The 18,905-nt window shown below is 36.1% G+C and overlaps 3 protein-coding genes across 3 annotated transcripts; 2 read left to right on the plus strand and 1 right to left on the minus strand.

Moving 5' to 3' along the window:
* The first annotated feature begins 1,156 nt into the window (after window positions 1-1,156).
* On the plus strand, window positions 1,157-1,990 carry LOC112094825. Its single transcript, XM_024176514.1, has one exon. The coding sequence runs from the start codon at window positions 1,204-1,206 to the stop codon at window positions 1,885-1,887; it is 684 nt and encodes a 227-aa protein (XP_024032282.1). The 5' UTR covers window positions 1,157-1,203; the 3' UTR covers window positions 1,888-1,990.
* An 11,833-nt stretch (window positions 1,991-13,823) lies between these two features.
* LOC112094826 lies at window positions 13,824-14,622 on the plus strand. Its single transcript, XM_024176522.1, has one exon. The coding sequence runs from the start codon at window positions 13,856-13,858 to the stop codon at window positions 14,585-14,587; it is 732 nt and encodes a 243-aa protein (XP_024032290.1). The 5' UTR covers window positions 13,824-13,855; the 3' UTR covers window positions 14,588-14,622.
* Window positions 14,623-16,685: 2,063 nt separating this feature from the next.
* On the minus strand, window positions 16,686-17,512 carry LOC112094817. Its single transcript, XM_024176505.1, has 2 exons — window positions 16,920-17,512; window positions 16,686-16,836 (listed from the first exon to the last, which is right to left on the minus strand). The coding sequence occupies exons 1-2, from the start codon at window positions 17,510-17,512 to the stop codon at window positions 16,686-16,688; spliced, it is 744 nt and encodes a 247-aa protein (XP_024032273.1).
* Window positions 17,513-18,905: the final 1,393 nt, after the last annotated feature.

Here is an 18,905-nt window from a genome sequence, read left to right on the forward strand (position 1 = left end):
ATATTTTTTTAACGATTGATTTGCAATATTTATCAAGTTTGCGTACAATATGCAATAATTAATTGTAATATGATTAAAGATTCTTACGGAATTACTGTGCCACATTTTTCCTTTTTTTATTAAATTTTTTCCCTTTTAATTAATCTTTCTTGATTCCCCTGACAAGTACTTGGTCTAAAAAGTTTAAGGTTTATAATATGTTCAGACTATAGGATATATTACATAATTTGTATTTATTTTATTTAAATTTGTAAATATTTAGATTTAGATTTCTGATTTCCTTTGTGATTATATAAGTAGTTTCTTAGTTTCATCTTTTTAATATTTAAATTATTTAAATTGTAAATTAGGATATCTTGTAACCTATATGTATTAACTCATAATTTTCCCAAAACCTCACTAATGTCTTGAATGACAATGATGAACAAATTACTCTGTGAAACTTTCGTAAGTTTTGGATACATGTAGAACAATTCAACCTAAAGTTTCGGCAAATTTATTCTGATTTTTCGTGGATACATGTAAAACAATTCAACCTCTGTGAATCAGGTTCCGTCATTGTCAGGCGTCGGCAAGAGATGGGGAAAGTCCGAGTCAAAGTAATGGACGTGACAAACGGTATTTTCTTTCTGGCATCATTACGCATCCCTACAGGGACCAGTTCTAAGCTCCTATATTAATTACTTAACTACTAATTAAATTTTCCATGGAAAATTAGTGAAATTTACACGCAAAAAGGGGGAAAAAAAGTACGCCAACTAACCAATTTGTTCTCAAACTGCAGGCCGTTGAGCGCAATTTTATCTATGATTATGATCGCCATATTCGTGATAGTTAAAATCTGTTGCACGTGTTATGAATTAGACGTTCTCATTTTCAGCTATCGAGAGTAATAATTAGTTACAGAACTCTTTTTTTAAAAAGAAAAAGAAAAAAGAAACAGGATGATCACATTGTTTGGACTAGACTACACTTATCTTTACTTTTCACACAATTAGTGTCCTTTTTGTCGGATAACGGCTTAACATAATCCAAATGTTCAACGCCAACCTTTGATGACCATTTCAAAACTTAAATGCAGGCCAAACTTGCTAGCAGGCAATACTTTGTAGTACAATCCTTTATATATAAGTCATGCATCAACACTACAATTTCACATAAACCCAAAAACACAAAGGATAGCACTACCAGTAATATTATAATATGGCGCACAGTTTCCTTTTCCTCTCCATGCTCGCACTAACCCTAGCGGCCACCTTCGACGGCATCCACGCGGTCGAGTACGTTGTCACCAACAACGCCGCATCCACCGCCGGCGGCGTCCGATTCAACAACGAGATCGGAGCGGAATACAGCAGGCAAACCCTAAGATCAGCCGCGGAGTTCATATGGAGGGAGTTCCAGCAAAACTCTGCCGCCGACAGAAAAGACGTGCCAAAAATAAGCCTATTCATCGAAGACATCGACGACGTCGCGTACGCAAGCAACAATGAGATCCACGTCAGCGCCAGGTACATCGGAAAATACTCCGGCGACGTGAAGAGGGAGATCGCCGGGGTTCTTTACCACGAGTCGACTCATATTTGGCAGTGGAATGGAAACGGACAGACTCCGGGATGGTTGATAGAAGGAATCGCGGACTTCGTGAGGTTGAAGTCTGGCTATGTTCCCAGCCACTGGGTGAAGCCAGGAGGAGGTGAAAAATGGGACAAAGGGTACGATGTTACTGCTAGGTTTTTGGATTATTGTAATGATCTTCGAAATGGAGTTGTTGCTGAGCTTAACAAGAAGATCAGGACTGGTTACAATGATAATTTCTTTGTTAAGCTTCTGGGGAAAACGGTTGATCAGCTCTGGAGTGATTACAAGGCCAAGTATGGAAATTAGGACGATGTACTTGCTGAATTAATATATATATATAATATACATGCATATTGTACTATGTCAGTAAATTAATTTCCCAATAAGAAGAATGCTCATTGTGTCTGGAGATGTACAGGATATATAGAAGTATTACCCCCGAATTTTAGTCATGCTATCATTTTGCCCCCTAAACTCCGAAATCTATTCTGGACGTCCCTTACGCTTTAAAACGTCATTACTCTGGCCCCTTATGTTAAAACACCGTCAATTGGATGCTGATGTGGACGTAAATTTAGTGATAATATAAAAGGGTAAGGATGTAGGCTCGTTCATTTCACCAATTTAAATTTAAAATTTGAGTTTTGTTACAATAAAAAGCTCCCAGAAACAGTCACATCTAACTTTTTTTCTACAGTAAAAAGCTAACGTCACATCTCAACTCAATTAAAAACTCGAATCAACGATCTAAATGAGCCCGTAATTTACACAGGATAAAGTCATATTTGTTTGTTTTCCTGTCCAATCGTTTTTTTGGTAAAATAAAAATAAAAAAAAAACAAAACCCAAAATCTGAAGCTTCCTGTGCATGCGTTCAAATGGGAGGTACGCTTACTGATGGGGATGTCATGTCTGCCGTCTGGACGATGCTTAATAGGGTTTTGTTTCTCTCTGTCTTTCTTATGTTGGCTGTGTGCTATAAATGCTAACGAATTTAGAAATTGTTAATTAATTTAGTTCGGCAAATCAAGATCGACTCAGGAGTAGATAAGTAATTTTATCCATTGAAATTTGAGTTTGGTCGGGATTTGTCCAAATGGAGTTAGTTTTGTTTGCTGCATATATAAGGGCTGTTGGTTCCTAACAAGGACTAATTAAGTATGTGCTTGCTTGTTCTTTCTTGTGTCTGAATCGTTGTTTTCAGTTGCACCTGCAAGAATTAGTTGGCCACATAATAAAATAATAACCCATTAATATTATTTATTTAATGATTTAATAATTATTTTAATATTAAAATTTTATTGGCTATAAGAGGTTACAACTCTTATTAAGAGATGCGTCTGTATCTTATGAATGAATGTGTACTTTGATGGAAGACATTGATTCATAGTCTATAAAAAGAGTACAGTCCTCTCTCTACCTAATACTTGTATATCTTCTCTCCATCAAAGAAATACGTTAAGATTACAAAGAGTCTAGAGAGAGAAAGATTCTACTTCTCATTCAAACTCTCTGTGTAAGTGATCTTCTTCAAATCAAATCATTGTGTCAATGTAAGCTTTGAATTCTAATTTTGTGAGAATCATGATGCTCTAAAATCTCTAAATTTTATAGATATAAAATTTTACTATCAGAGCAATTAGGTTTTTAGAACTCGTGATTTTCCTCTAAGATTTTTTTCCAAATTATGCATGAACCCTAGAATTTTAGTAACCAATGAAACTTTCTTCCGCTGCAACTAGAACGATCTTTGTATTCTGAGTTTTTACTATATGTGATGGTTTTCATACTTCAATTTACACTGTATGGTTTGGATGAGATATAATTATTTGTGCGTTATTTTTGGTTTTGCCGATAACTGTTATATTCCCATCGTTACAATATGATTGTTCATGCTATATATGAATCGAAAAAGAAAATTTGAAGTATGGTATATATTTGGTGTCTCCAATTGATCAAGACAGCGATGCAGTGAGAGAAAAGTCAAGCAGTTAGAGAAATCTTTTCCCGAAGAACCAACTCAAAACTGTTCTAACAATTCGTCGCAACACATCAAACGACTCTTAACATTAAAATCCCATTTTGAGATGAACAAAAGTAATTTTTCTGATTTCAGCACTCTCTAAGCACAACACATTTAGCATACCCACTTTCTGCCGTTGCACCATGATTCAAAAACCATCAAGCTTCAAGATCGTTAGCCATTAATTCCCCCAAAGTCCACTTTCTATTTTCAGCAATCAAATCCTTTGATTTTCAGCCCTTAAGCATGACAACCAGATTTTTCTTAAGAGGCTCACCAATTTACAGTGCCAACCAAACTTACCACCAATTTGCAGCCAATTTGCCAAAAATAATTTTCAAACAATTTACCAAAAATAAGCCAACACAAAATGCACTAACAATCTCTCCCTTTGGCTATTTTTGAAAAAATTAACATTACTAACAAAAAGAACCTATTACAAGATAAAAGATAAAATCCAACTAAGGGGGTTAGTTGAATTAAGAGTTCTCCCCCTTTTTGACAAATTATAGCCAAAGTTAAAAATAATACTAATAGAAAAACCTTTTAGAAGCTGTTGTCACAGAAAGTGTTGCAACACCTGATATAACACTTTTCTACAGATCATCTTTTAGGGTCATTGATCTATGCAAAACGCTCCCCCTGAATCTTGTCTCTGCCTTACTCCCCCTGAATTCAACACTCTCTGAATATTGTTCTTATCACCTGTCAAATGCTTGGACCAGCCACTATTACTACATCCACAACCACTAGTACATGCTTCTAAAGAAGTATAAGTCCTATGACACCTCAAATCTGATTTCCTTACCCACACATTTTTCGCTCACATCAATCTTCATTCTAGGTGTCCTTCTTGTGAATGCAGAATTTGGTGGATTAATGATCATACCTCTTTTTAGAACATTCAAGTATTTGTAACATCTAGGTCTAATATGGCCAGGAAAATTATAATAGTGACATGTAGGAACAAACCTTCTTGACTTATGCTGAGGGCGTGCAAGAACAACTTTCTTACAGGGGATAATTTGATGCTCAGGTGCGGGTGTCTCCTCTACAAATACTGTCTTGGATGTTGAGCATTCACTAGTATAACCAAGTCCATGACGATCACAACTTGCTTTTCCTATGGAGAGAATATGATCTAATTTGGTGATGCCGGAATTCATCATCTTTAAATTTTTCTGAGTGCTCTCCAGTTTAGCCCTTGTTTCCTTCAATTTCTTTTCTCTCTCTGCAGCAAGCAATTCATAATTATCAACAGCTCTCTTCAACACATCATTCTCTTTGACAAGATCATCGACGCGTTCCCGTAGAGACTTATTTATTTTACACACTTTAACCTATTTGCTGAACATGGTCTTATAAGCTTCCTGTATGGCATCAATAGTCAACTCCTCACCATCACTGTTACTTCCAGAACCTGAAAAATCTCTTTCGTTTGAACTATTCACGGAATCTGTTACAAGCAGTGTTGCAACACTATCTGCGACACCTTTTGTAACACTGTCTACAGAAACGTCCATATCAACATAAACATTGAAAACAACATAGTTGCTCACATGTTCGTCATCTTCCTGACTACCTTCTGACTCTTCATCACTCTAAGTTGCATTAAATGACTTCTTCTTCTTGAAGATATTAGCGCATTCGGATTGAATATGTCCATATCCGTCGCACTCTCGGCATTGAATACCTCTATTTTTTGTCTTCAATTCTGTGCTATTTGCTATAGATTTACTCTTTTGAAAATTACTGGAGTTGCCATTTCTTGAATTCGCATTCTTCCTATTGACCTTCTTCATCATCTTGTTGAATTTCTTCGAAAACCTCGTTATGGACTGGGCCAAGTCTTCTTCATCATCGGAATCAACTTCGGCCTGAAAGGCAATGCTTTTCTCCTTCTTTCCTTCCTTGTTTTCATCTAGATTCATCTCCAAAGTGTGCAAAGAACCCATTAGCTCATCAAGTTTCATTGTTTGGACATCCTTGGCTTCCACAATAGCTGTCACCTTGTAAGTAAACCTCTATGGAAGAGACCTCAAGGCCTTCCTTAGAAGCTTCTCCTCTGATATTTTCTCTCCAAGGGCAAATGTCTCATTAGCAATATCACACAATTTTGAATTAAACTCAGAATTGTTTCATCTTCTTGCATTCAAAGATTCTCAAACCTTGTAGTAAGGATTTGAAGCTTAGAGAATCTCACTGTAGCCGTTCCTTCATGTGCCGTTTGCAATGTCTCCTATGCATCATTGGTTGTTTCACACGTTGAAATGAGCTTGAATTGGTTCGCATCTACCCCGTTGAATATAACATTCAGCGCTTTAGAATTATTGTTCGCCAACTTGTCCTCTTCGGTTGACCAACTGGTTTCAGGCTTCAATATCTCCTTCTCTTCAGAATCCTTTGTAACTGGATGCTCCTAACCAGTCAAGACAGCTCTCCATGCCTTTTCATTGATAGCTTTGATGAACGCCTTCATGCGTGCTTTCCAATAAGAGTAGTTTGAACCGTCTAGGAGTGGAGGATGAGAAATGGAACCGCCTTCTTTCAAAAAATCCATACCTGCTGTAACAGACCAGTTCCCAAAACCTCACCAAGCAAACGGTTAGTGAACCACTCTGATACCAAATGTTAGGTCTGTTTTTATCGCTGGTGTCACAGAGAGTGTTATAATACTTTACTGTAACACTATTTTTAACAGAAAATCTGAAATTAAACCAGCAAAACAGCAATGCAGGAAAATAATACAGAAACGTAAAGGACACCAAAAAATGATATTGCAGTTCGGTGCGCACACCTACTCTGCGGGGCCACGCCCATACAGTGATTAATCCACTAAGTTCAAAAGATTACAAAGGACCGAACGGTCTTACACACTCAACGACTCCCTCCTTGACGATGTCGCCGTTGCCTAGAATCTCCTTAGAAAGCTTGATCAGTGAGCACCACTCGACTTGACGGTTTCCTCCTGAAACCCAAGAAATCCTCTCCCGAAGAACCAACTCAAAAGTGTTCTAGCAATTCGTCACAACACATCAAGCGACCCTTAACATTAAAATCTCATTTTGAGATTAACAAAAGCAATTTTTCTGATTTTAGCACTCTCTAAGTACAACACGTTCAGCACACCCACTTTCTGCCATTGCACCCTGATTCAAAAACCATCAGCTTCAAGATCGTCAGCCATTAATTCTCCCAAAGTCCACTCTTGATTTTCAGCAATCAAATCCTTTGATTTTCAGCCCTTAAGCATGACAACCAGATTTTTCTTAAGGCGTTCACCAATTTACAGTGCCAGCTAAACTTACCACCAATTTACAACCAATTTATCAAAAATAATTTTCAAACACTTTACCAAAAATAAGCCAACACAAAATGCACTGACAGTAACCAATGAAACGTTCTTCCGCTGCAACTAGAACGATCTTGGTGTTCTGAGTTTTTGCTATATGTGATGGTTTTCATACTTCAATTTACACCGTATGGTTTTGGATTAGATATAATTATTTATGCATTATTTTTGGTCTTGCCGATAACTGTTATATTCCCATCGTTGCAATACGATTGTTCATAGTATATATGAATCTAAAAAAAAAAATTGAAGTATGGTATATATGAATTATAGATATAATTATCTATATTTTGATTTGCATTGCCCATCAATATTACATTATGTATATAAATTAAAGTTTTACGGTTGGTTTCATTTCCTTCTCCCGTGATATATATATATATTCTTAGTTGTTGTGAAAAATATATAAATAGATCGGAAAGAAAGTGTGAGATAGGAATAAAATGTTTAATATATATGAATGATGTTCGTAATTATATATTGAATCGTATGTTTAATTCGTATGGTTTTGTCATATATATATATATATATATATATATGAATACATATGTTTTCTCTTTCCTTCGTTTATATATATATATATATATATATGCGATTTTGGTTTGGTTTTCGGATTGGTGGAAATATGTAGATTTTTGTCAAGTTTTCATACCATTTCACATTACAGACTTTCTTTTATAATATAAAATAAAAAAAAGGAAAGAACCTGATTATCTATATCATAAAACTAGTAAAGCAACTGTTTATATTTTGGAAAATTACATAATTGTGATTTGTTAGTCACTAAAGTGGCCAAGTTTTAATGCTTAATAAATTTTCAAATCAAGAAACAATATATATTTAATAACTCATGAATTTTGATGCTTCTAATTGAAATGATGTTATGTTTTTTTATTGATCGTGGGTCATTGAATTTCATTTATTATAAGATCTTAGGAATCATCCAAAGGTTAATTAATATTTTTATAATTGATGAAAATAACTATTGCTAATTCTTATGTCTAATTATTTTTGTTTGTTTATCTAAAGATAGCAATCATTTTTAATTGAGTGTATTTATAATTACCAAATCGTAGTATCACCCAAAGGTGAATTATGATGTACATTTATTGTTTAGTTTGAATCTAATTATATGATTATCTCAAAGCATTAATGTATGCATGTTTCTTGCATATTTATAATATCTGTTCCTGCTTGATCACTACATTCACATGCTTCATCTGTCCCCTTATTTAATGGACTGATTTTCTCCAATTGATGTGAACAAGTCCAATTTCACTTAGGTGTATTGGATCTTGGAAACGTTTGGTTCATGGAGAAGAATCATGAGATTAGAATCATTTTCGATTTACGTGTATTTTTTGTGAGAGAAAATACTGTAACGAACCATGAACCGTGATTCGAATCGGGGTACGAATCCCCCAACCAAACAACTAGTGAGGAGGAGAAAACTTTCCATAAATTATGGGAAAGCATGAACAAATTAAGCTTGATGTTTATGCGAATGAAAGTTGCAAACAACATTAAAGCTACTCTTCTCAAGATTGACAATGCTAAGGAATTTATGAAACTTGTGGAAGAGCGCTCACAAATCTATTGCTATTACATTAATGGGCAAATCGACCAACATGAAATTTGATGGTTCTTATACTATGCATAAGCACGTCCTCGAAATGACAAATATAGTAGCAAAATTAAAGTGGTTAGAGATGACTGCGGATGGGTTCTTTCTAGAACAGTTTATACTTAACTCCTTGCCTCTTGAACAATATGGTCCATTCCAAATGAACTACAATGCAATTAAAAAATTGAATATTAATAAATTGACTAGTATGCTTGTTTAAGAGGAGACAAGATTAAAGAATCAGAAATCTCATTCCGTTCATCTTATGAATTAAGAGGCTGAAAAGAGTTCTAAAGACAAGCCTAGAAAAAAAAAAAAAAAAAAAAGGAAAGGATAGATTAAATGTTTGGGCATAAATGTTTAATTAGTTGATGAAAACTCTGCTTACTTGTGGCATAAATGTTTGGGTCACATATCCAAGGAAAGGATAGATTAATGTGGCCCACATAATAAAATAATAGCTCATTAATATTATTTATTTAATGGTTTAATAATTATCTTAATACTAAAATCTTATTGGCTATGAGGGTTACAATTCTTATTAAGAGATATGTCTGCATCTTATGAAATGATGTATGCTTTGATGGAAGACATTAATTCATAGTCTATGAAAAGAGTCTAATGCTCTCTTTACCCCAGTAATTGTATATCTTTTCTCTATTAGAAAAATACATTAAGATTATAGAGGGTCTAGAGAAAGAAACTTAGAATTTATTTCTCCTTCAAACTTCATGTGTAAGTGATCTTCTTCAAATCAAAGCAATGAGTCAAAATACACTTCTAATTCTAATTCTGTGAAAATCATGATGTTCTAAGATCTCTAGATATTATAGATTTAAAGTTTTACAGAACCTTAATGGAGAAAAACACTGCAATGGAGACAGAATGGTTGGAGTTTACATTGCTCTGTTTTTGCACGAAGTGGTTAAGCATTTACACTTTTTGTTTTTTCTTTGTTTTTAGTATTAGTTTATTTAAGTTTTTTTTTTTTTTTTTTTTTTGGGTGTAATACAGTTGAGTTGCATAAAAGGTTAAAGACCACCTGCATGCATATTCTTCACTCTTTAGTCAAAACAAGAAAAAATAAATTAAAGGAAATGGGTAGGAAAGGGTAAAGAAGCAGGGTACTTGATATTTCAATTATCCTTTCAGAAATAATATGATTAACATATCCTTTGAAGAAAGATTCATACAGATTAATGTGCCACAATATTTGTCTTTATTTTTATTTTTTTTTCTTTTAATTAATTCTGTCTTTCTTTGGCTGACAACTTCGTCTAAATAACGTAAGATGAAATTATTGACAGTGAAGAACAATTTCTGTGAAACTTTCGTAAGTTTCGGGTATAAAACAATTCAACCTGAAGAATTTTCAGGGCAGGTAAATTTAAATTACTCGAGATGAATTGCTTGTACGTCTCATTTATTTTACCGATTTGAGTTTAGAATTTGAATTTTGTTATAGTAAAAAACTCTTAAAAATAATCATATTTAACTTTTTTATTACAATAAAAAATTTTCACATAAAATTATAATTCAAATTAAAAATTAAATCAATAAACTAAATGAATTCTATGTTTAAGTTGATCGGCTACAGATATCCGGTCCGGTCAATTGTCTGGCGGCATTACAAGAGTGCAAATACTCAAGTCAAAGTCAATGGTGACAAAAAATATTCTCTTTTCTGTATCATTAGAACACGTCCTACTGGGACTATTTTTTCCATTGTTTTATAATAATAATAATAATAATAATTAGTATTATTATAATAATGATAGGAATGATCTCTAATCAGTGTCTAAAACGCCCGATCAGTGGGCACATTAATTAAAGCCATCATATTGAAAATACGCGGTCATGAATAACATTCTTACTTTTTTTTTTTTTTTGGATCACACTGGAGTACTTAATTAAGAACCCGTTTGGTTCATGAATTAAAATTATAAGATTATAACTATTTTTAATTTTTGTGTATTTTTTGTGAGAGAAAATACTGTAGTGAACCATAAATATGATTCGAATCAGAGAATTAATCCACTAACCAACCGGGTAAACCTGCCAAAAATATAAAAAGTTCTAGTACCGTGATAGATTATTATAATGGTTTAAATATTCAGTGTTCATATAGTTCAACGGTGGTGACAAAAAATACTCTTTCTGCATCATTAAAACGTGTCCCACCATGGACTAATTCCCTTGTAATTTTATTATTATAATTTTTTTTTCATGGCACGATAAGTGAAATTTAGACGCAGTCGTCTCTTCTCATCATGTCTTTAAGAAAAATTACAATCTATGTACACCAATACATCAATCTGTTCTCAAATTATTGGTTGTTGAGGACAAATTTCATACATCATTTCTCACCATTCATATGTTACAGCGTTTCTCAGAGAATAAGAGTTTATCATAGAATCGGCCTGGCCAAGAGCCACCAATAGCTTGCCGGCCCGATAGGTCGTCAAACGAGTTTTCAATGGACGACAAGCCATTTTTGAAGTCCATAACTTCTCATATCAAGGAATAACCTAAAATAACAACTCCAGCACATTAAAATCAAGTCGAAAGCTTTTGTTATATGCACACCTTCACATCTGAAATCGTTATAGAATATCTCAGTCTCAAAATTTTATGAAAATTTTTATTATACATGATCCACTAGATACACACTTCAGCATTCGAAATCATTTAAGAAACCAACACAGTCGACTCAACAGAAGTGAACCGGCAACTAGCCAAACGAGTCACGAATCAGGGAGTCGCAAAAAGGAAGAATCGAAGAGCAAGTTCCACTCGCTCACAGACAAAATGAGGAGTGGCTACCGACTGGCCAGAGAAGATCAAGTGACTGACCACACAAGTGGCAAGTCTAACAGTCGCTCGAGGAGCCGATTCCCACAGGGAACCCACTAAACCTGAGGAAATACGACATTTGAAGATCGGCCTCCCGGCCACGCGCGGCTCCTCTAACGAGCCGCACAATCTCTCCTTTTTTCTTACGCGTAGGAACTTTCTGGTTCCTTTTTTTTCTGTTTTTGGCATTTTAGCATTCCATGAGCAGCTAGAACATAATAATCGAACTACGCTCCTGGCTTGATCCCTACCCATGGGTACGTGGGCAACTTCTGTACTATAAGTGAATCTAGCCTGACTTTTTATTAGAATCCATTTTCCCCACTTGTCTTCGATACAACTTACAGAGAAGGGATTCACGAGCTTCCGTCAGTTCTCGAGCCGCCACAACTAATGAGCCACTCACGCCTCACGAGCTTTTGTCAGCTCACAAGCCGCTCAAAGCTAACGAGCTTCTCATAATTTATACAAGCTTATTAGCTCTCGAGTCGCTCATAGCTAACTAGCCGCTTGTGCCTCACGAGATTTTCTCAGCTCCCGGGCCGCTCGTGCCTTACGAACTTCCGTAATCTCTCGTGTCGCTCACAGCTAACGAGCCACTCGTGCCTTACGAGCTTTTGTCAGCTTTTGAGCGGCTCACAGCTGACGAGCTTCTCATGACTCAAACGAGCTTTTGTAAGCTCTAGAGTCTCTCACGGCTTATGAACTTGTCACGAATCCAATGAGCTTTCCAGCTCTCGAGTCGCTCACGACTAACGAGCTTCTCACGACTTGAATGAGCTTCTCAGCTCTCGAGTCGCTCACAGCTAACGAGCTTCTCACAACTCAAAGCTATTCTTAGTTCTCATAAACTTAAAGCGACACGTCAAAGCTGCAGGAACACTCACTACACTAATTGCACCAGTACAGTGGAAGGCCCGATACGGGGAATAGAGGCCTTTATATCACTGTGGCAACATCGATTATTATAGATAATCACATATTATTCCGGCCTCCGGACTGCAGCCGACAATCGCATCGTTGCCGACATAACCAGTCGATGCCGAAGTTTATTAGTACTGGTAATCCCAATGCCAACCTCCGGGTTGATGCCGAACACTCGATGCGGTTGATATCAGGTTTCGGCCAAGAATCCAGTCAATCCATCTCTTTCCAATGGACTTCATCAACCCCTGTAAGTACAACTAACATAAAGGTTCCACAATAATACATCGCAACGCGTGATCCCTTTCTTCTCGAAAGTATGGATTCGCTATCTGACAGTCGGCCAAGACTTTTGGTGGAAAGGAGGACAGGATGTTCTTACAACGTCCTTACAAAACACTAAATAGAAACATCACAACAAAAATTTTCAAACAAATTTTCCATAAGTAACGGGCAAACGAGTCTCCGATGACTCGCCCAAATTCACGACCCAAACAAGTTGTTCGCCGCTCGGGTCAGATCATACTTCGGCAGACTCAATTCTCAAGCTGTCGGCCAAATAGGGCTGCCCAAATTTGCGACCCAAACGAGTCGTTTGTGGCTCGGGTCAGAACAGCCTTCGGCAAGCTCAACTCTCAAGCCACAAGCTTTGGATAACTCACGGGTTGCCACCCGACGGACCGACAGCTCGTCCAGCGAGCTGCTCGAATGGCCTGGGTGACTTGGCGCTTAAGTTATCATATAACACTACAAGAAAAAAAGTCATTTGCGGCGACTCAATGTCGTCGCAAATACTGCATTTTTAACGACATGTCGTCGCAAATTAGTCACCGTAAAAAATTTGACGCAAATTATATATTTGCGACAACAAAATTTTGAGATGTCGTCACAAATATATTTGCGACGACAGTCGTCACGAATAAATCGTCACGAATGTTCCGTCGAATATGTCGTTGATGATGACGTGTCATAGAGCAATTGTGACGATACCGTAGAAAAATGTCGTCGCTAGTAATGTGTACTATTTGCGACGGCACTGTAGAAATGTTGTCGCAAATAGTATTTTTTTATTTTCTTAATAATATTACTTAATAAAGATAAAAAATTAAAGAAAATTTATAATAATATAATTGCTATAAAAAGTAGGAAAACTTTTCAGCACCACAAAGAAATTGTGCGAGAAATAACAAATTCCATTCACACATCAAAAATGTCTCACTTCCCATTTCTGCCCATAATTTCCATTCAGTACTAATGATTTTGTGTAATAATTAGAGTCTTCAACGTAACTTAATAGGACTAGAGTATTACATTTATCTATAGTACTTCTCATACAGAATTTTAGTCAATCCTTTTTAGTCACTAGTTTGAAAACCCTAAAAACATAATCCATAAGTGGTTCAATGCCAACCTTTGACGACCATTTCAAACCTCCAATACAAGACAAATTGCTGACAATACTTAATCATGGTACAATTCTCTATATAAATTATAAGCCATGCCTCAACAATGCATCAAAACACTACACAACTGCAGCACAACCAATATGGCACACAGTTTCCTTTCCCTCTCCTTGCTAGCACTAACCCTGGCGGCTACCATCAACGGCATCCACGCAGTCGAGTTTATTGTCACCAACAACGCGACATCCACCGCCGGTGGCATACGATTCAACAATGAGATCGGAGCCAAATGCAGCAGGAAAACCCTAATATCAGCCACGCATTTCATATGGAGGGTGTTCCAGCAAAACTCTGCTGCCGACAGAAAAGAGGTGCCAAAAATAAGCCTATTCATCGAAGACATCGACGGCGTCGCGTACGCAAGCAACAATGAGATCCACGTCAGCGCCAGGTACATCGGAAAATACTCTGGCGACGTGAAGAGGGAGATCGCCGGGGTTCTTTACCACGAGACGACTCATATTTGGCAGTGGAATGGAAACGGACAGACTCCGGGATGGTTGATAGAAGGAATCGCGGACTTCGTGAGGTTGAAGTCTGGCTATGTTCCCAGCCACTGGGTGAAGCCAGGAGGAGGTGAAAAATGGGACAAAGGGTACGATGTTACTGCTAGGTTTTTGGATTATCGTAATGATCTTCGAAATGGAGTTGTTGCTGAGCTTAACAAGAAGATGAGGACTGGTTACAATGATAATTTCTTTGTTGAGCTTCTGGGGAAAACAGTTGATCAGCTCTGGAGTGATTACAAGGCCAAGTATGGAAATTAGTAGGATCTTCCTGGATTAAACGAATATTTATAGATGTTGTATTACGTAATATATATATATATATATATATATATATATCCAATAGCATTATTGAGCAACTTAAATACGACTTTCCTCGTATATTAGGCGAGGACGGAGGACCCTCTCTCTCGATCGAGCTGTTTAAACTTTTTTTTTTTTCTCTTCATTGATAGAATTAATCACCAATTGAAAAATATCGTTTTGTCACAACATTTGGTCGTTAAATGTTTAGGATATATAAGAGTTAATGATGGAGCTTTTTTTTTTTCCTCTTCATATATATATATATATATTTCCAATAAGGATCATGCTAATTAACTGGGAATTCCTCATATAAATCCAAAACTAAATGTCTAGACGTTCGGGACGTACAGCAATACTATTCTCTTCGAATATGATAAATAATTAAATACTATATATGCAAACATTGGTTGTCCGGTTGCTTTTGATGAGTTATTTTCCGTTTAGATTCTTAAGCGAAATTTAATGTTGTAAACCAAAGGCACTTTAAATGTTTAATGTTAATTTGCTACTGATTACGGAAATATGTGGTTACTGCGCCCACTCGGTCACGTCATCAAGCACGTTGCACACTTGACTATCATTGCAATATGTAGCGGATTCGACAGGATAAGTGGATTGTATATCGCATGCGCTATCATCATTTCATATAACGATGGTGGAACTTCCACGAGCATTACTAAAAAGCGACAATATAGGCCTCGTTTAATTCGCGGATTCGAGTTTTTAATTCGAGTTGAGATGTGACATTTTCTGAGAGCTTTTCACTGTAGCAGAAAAATTAGATGTGACATTTTCTGAGAACTTTTTACTGTAGAAACTTAAAACTGAAAACTCAAATCGGTAAAATAAATGATGTCTATGTTTGTTAACATTAGATGAGGTCTTTGACTGGAGGACCCAAAAAGAGGGCCGTAATGTAATAGACAATGCCGAACTTAGTTGACTATTATGTATGAGGATAACAATCCACCTAATTTTTGACGCAACATAGTATGGATAAAGCATGGATAAAGAGGGAGTGGTGGCGGCTTTACTTCTGTTTTTTTGGATTCAAAGGAGGAAAGTTGGTAGCACTATTAATTAGTTCTTGAATTATAAGAATGATGATACTTTAGGTCTCTTTTTTTTCATTTTTGGTAAATTATAACTCTAAAATTTTTTCCATTTTGATAAAAGAAAAATTAAAATTCTATATGTAATCACATCCTTATAGTATACTAACTGAAAATTTTATATATATAGTTATATTAAGTATGAAACTGAATAGAATTATTAGCTTATCATAATTTGCAAAGTTTGATACTTCTATCAATAAAATGTCAATGTTTTTAAAATGTCTGTGGTGGCATTACTAGCTGGTAAAAGGCAAAATAAAAGGGTGATGGAGATGAAGGGGTTGCAAATAAAGGAGAAGTACACACTTGATATGTGAAAGAATTCACGATTTTTATTTAATTTTTAAAACTTCAAAATCTATTTAATTTGTTTGAATTTACTATATTTTTCTTTATAAGTAGCCACGTGACTTGCACATAATTGAAAGAGAAGTACTAAAGTTACAATTTATTATAAGTTTAGGGATGAGTTTTGACCTTTGAATTGATAAGACAAGCACTATCATTTAGTAGCCAAATTTTGAATCGTATTTTCGTTCCCTATATATGTCCAACTATCTAATAGCTATCTACATCCCAAAAAAAAGTTAAAAAGACGAAAAAGCGAATCACATAACTAAAACTATACACAATAATCGAAAGAATTTACGATTTTTATTTAATTTTTAACACTTCAAAATCTATTTAATTTGTTTGAATTTACTATATTGTTCTTTATAAGTAGCCACGTGACTTGCACATAATTGAAAGAGAAGTACTAAAGTTACAATTAAGTTTAGGGATGAGTTTTGACCTTTGAATTGATAAGACAAGCACTATCATTTAGTAGCCAAATTTTGAATCGTATTTTCGTTCCCTATATATGTCCAACTATCTAATAGCTATCTATATCCCAAAAAAAAGTTAAAAAGACGAAAAAGCGAATCACATAACTAAAACTATACACAATAATCCATGGCTCCCCGTTTCTTAATTTCCCTCTCCTTGTTGGCGTGGTAACCCTGGCGGTTACCATCATTGGCATTCATGCAATCAACGTTTACGACTTCAACATTAGAGCCGGATCTAGTGTCGGATACTCCCTTTTCACTAGAGAAATCAGAGTCACGTACACCAAGCAGACTCTAATAAGTGCCATATAGGATTTATGGAGATTGTTCGAGCACTAAAACATAAGCTGTCTGAAGTAATCGTCAACGTAACCAGTCGGCCTCAATTTCTTGATGAGTTCAGCCACAAAGTTACTTCTCAAGCCAGTGCAATAATCAAGAAATCTTGCAGTAACATCGTATCCTTTGTAGAAGCTATCCCCTCCTCCTGGCTTTACCCAGTTGCTCGGAATATAACACGACCTCAACCTCGCGTAGTCCGCGATTCCTTCGATCAACCATCCCGGGGCTTGCCCGTTTCCATTCCGCTGCAAAACATGAGTCACCTCGTGGTATAGAACCCCTGTGATCTCCCTCTTGACATCGCCGGAATAGCTCGCGATGTACCTTCCGTTGAGATGGATCTCGTTGGTCGTTGCATTTGCCGGGACTTGAACCTGGCTGTCGGGGAAGTTTTCGAGGATCAAGACGAGTCGATTGACGTCCTTTCGTTGCGCAGCTGAATATTGCTCGAACCATTTCCATATATCGTACGTGGCAGTTATGAGAGTCTGCCTGGCATACGAGACTCCGATTTCTCTGGTGAAGCAGGCATATCCGGCGCTGGATCCAGCTCTGTTGACGAAGTCGTAAACGTTGATTGCGTGGGTGCCCATGCTGGTAACCGCTAGGGTTACCACGGCCAGGAAGGAGAGGGAAAAGAAATGGTGATTAGTCATTACGTAGTACGATTCCTTTTTATTAGCTTTTGTTTTATCTTGTGTGCTCCTCCAATGTATGGTTGGGTTTATATAGGGAATGGAGAAGAGTTAAAGATTCAGATAATCTTCTTGATATTTTTGTCATGACGTACGTGGCTCCTTAATTTAGAAAAAGAAGACATGCTAGTTATTAGTTATCATAGTTATTGTTAGGTCTGTTTTCACGCAAGTGTTACAAAAAGTGTTACAACACTTTTAGCAACACTTACAATCAACTATTACATTCAGAGATAATTAGTGGATAATGAATTGAAAACGTGCATAAACAGAAAATAGTGTAGAAAAAAATGAAAGACAATAAAAAATGATATCGCAGTTCGGTGCGCACACCTACATCTGCAGGGTCACACCCATACAGTAAACAATCCACAAGTTCAAAGAATTACAATCACCAATCGGTCTTACACACGCAAAGACTCCCTCGTTAATGTCGTCGCCGCTGTGTAGAATCCTCTTAGTGGCTTTGTCTAGCGAGCGCCACTCAACTTCGAAAGCTTTCTCCCGAAAGCGATGCAAGTTTCTTCCCAAAAGCCAAATCGTTCAATCACCAATTAAGCATCACAGAAACAAAACTTTTCCGTGGTTCTATACTCCTAAAAACCATCCATGTTCATCACACTATCACCCCAAAATACTCACTCCACCGAATGCACAAAATCAGCCACCCTCACTGCTTCTTTCCTTTTTCCACGATGACCACATATACAACCAATTACATCCTGAAAAGAATACTTTCTAAAAAATAGAACCAATCACATAACCAAAGTTAGCCTTCTGGAATTACATTCTTAAAAAGCTTACCTTCTTCTATAGAAAGAATCAACTCAAGAGATGTCAAACATTCCAAATCTGGTGCAAAAATCTAGAGATAGAATCTCCATAATTGTTACAACCTTTTGCCAAAAATTGCCAACTAACAAAAGTCGTAACAATGATAATGTTTCTTTCCATAATAAGATATATCCTAATATTATACATATTAGCCAGGACATGCTTAATATTATTGTTTTTAATTTTCATATCTTGACATTATATCGTCATAACTCATAAGAGTTGGTCAAGTAGTAGTCTATAAATAAATACTTATTTGGTATAGCTACGTACTTTATGAAAACTGATTTACTTTAGAAGGTCAAGCACGATTTTGATTTATCTCTTTAATTAATTTAGTTAAATATATGATATCCGAACAATCTGATATCGAGATTACCATTAACTTCCATCCTCGCGTACATTTTGTGTTTGGAGCTTAGAGATTTGCCTAGCTTTGGTAGTGTAAGCGATTAAA

The sequence above is a fragment of the Morus notabilis genome, unplaced genomic scaffold, assembly GCF_000414095.1.
Source record: "Morus notabilis unplaced genomic scaffold, ASM41409v2 Scaffold402, whole genome shotgun sequence".
Taxonomy (NCBI): domain Eukaryota; kingdom Viridiplantae; phylum Streptophyta; class Magnoliopsida; order Rosales; family Moraceae; genus Morus; species Morus notabilis.

Excerpts from the sequence above, each read along its gene's own strand:
- LOC112094817 (XM_024176505.1), bottom strand. The coding sequence starts at position 17,512 with ATGGGCACCCACGCAATCAACGTTTACGACTTCGTCAACAGAGCTGGA. Across the intron at positions 16,837-16,919 it reads GATTACTTCAGACAGCTTAT|TGAAAAGGGAGTATCCGACA; the intron begins GTTTTAGTGCTC and ends TGATTTCTCTAG.
- LOC112094826 (XM_024176522.1), top strand. The coding sequence starts at position 13,856 with ATGCCTCAACAATGCATCAAAACACTACACAACTGCAGCACAACCAAT.
- LOC112094825 (XM_024176514.1), top strand. The coding sequence starts at position 1,204 with ATGGCGCACAGTTTCCTTTTCCTCTCCATGCTCGCACTAACCCTAGCG.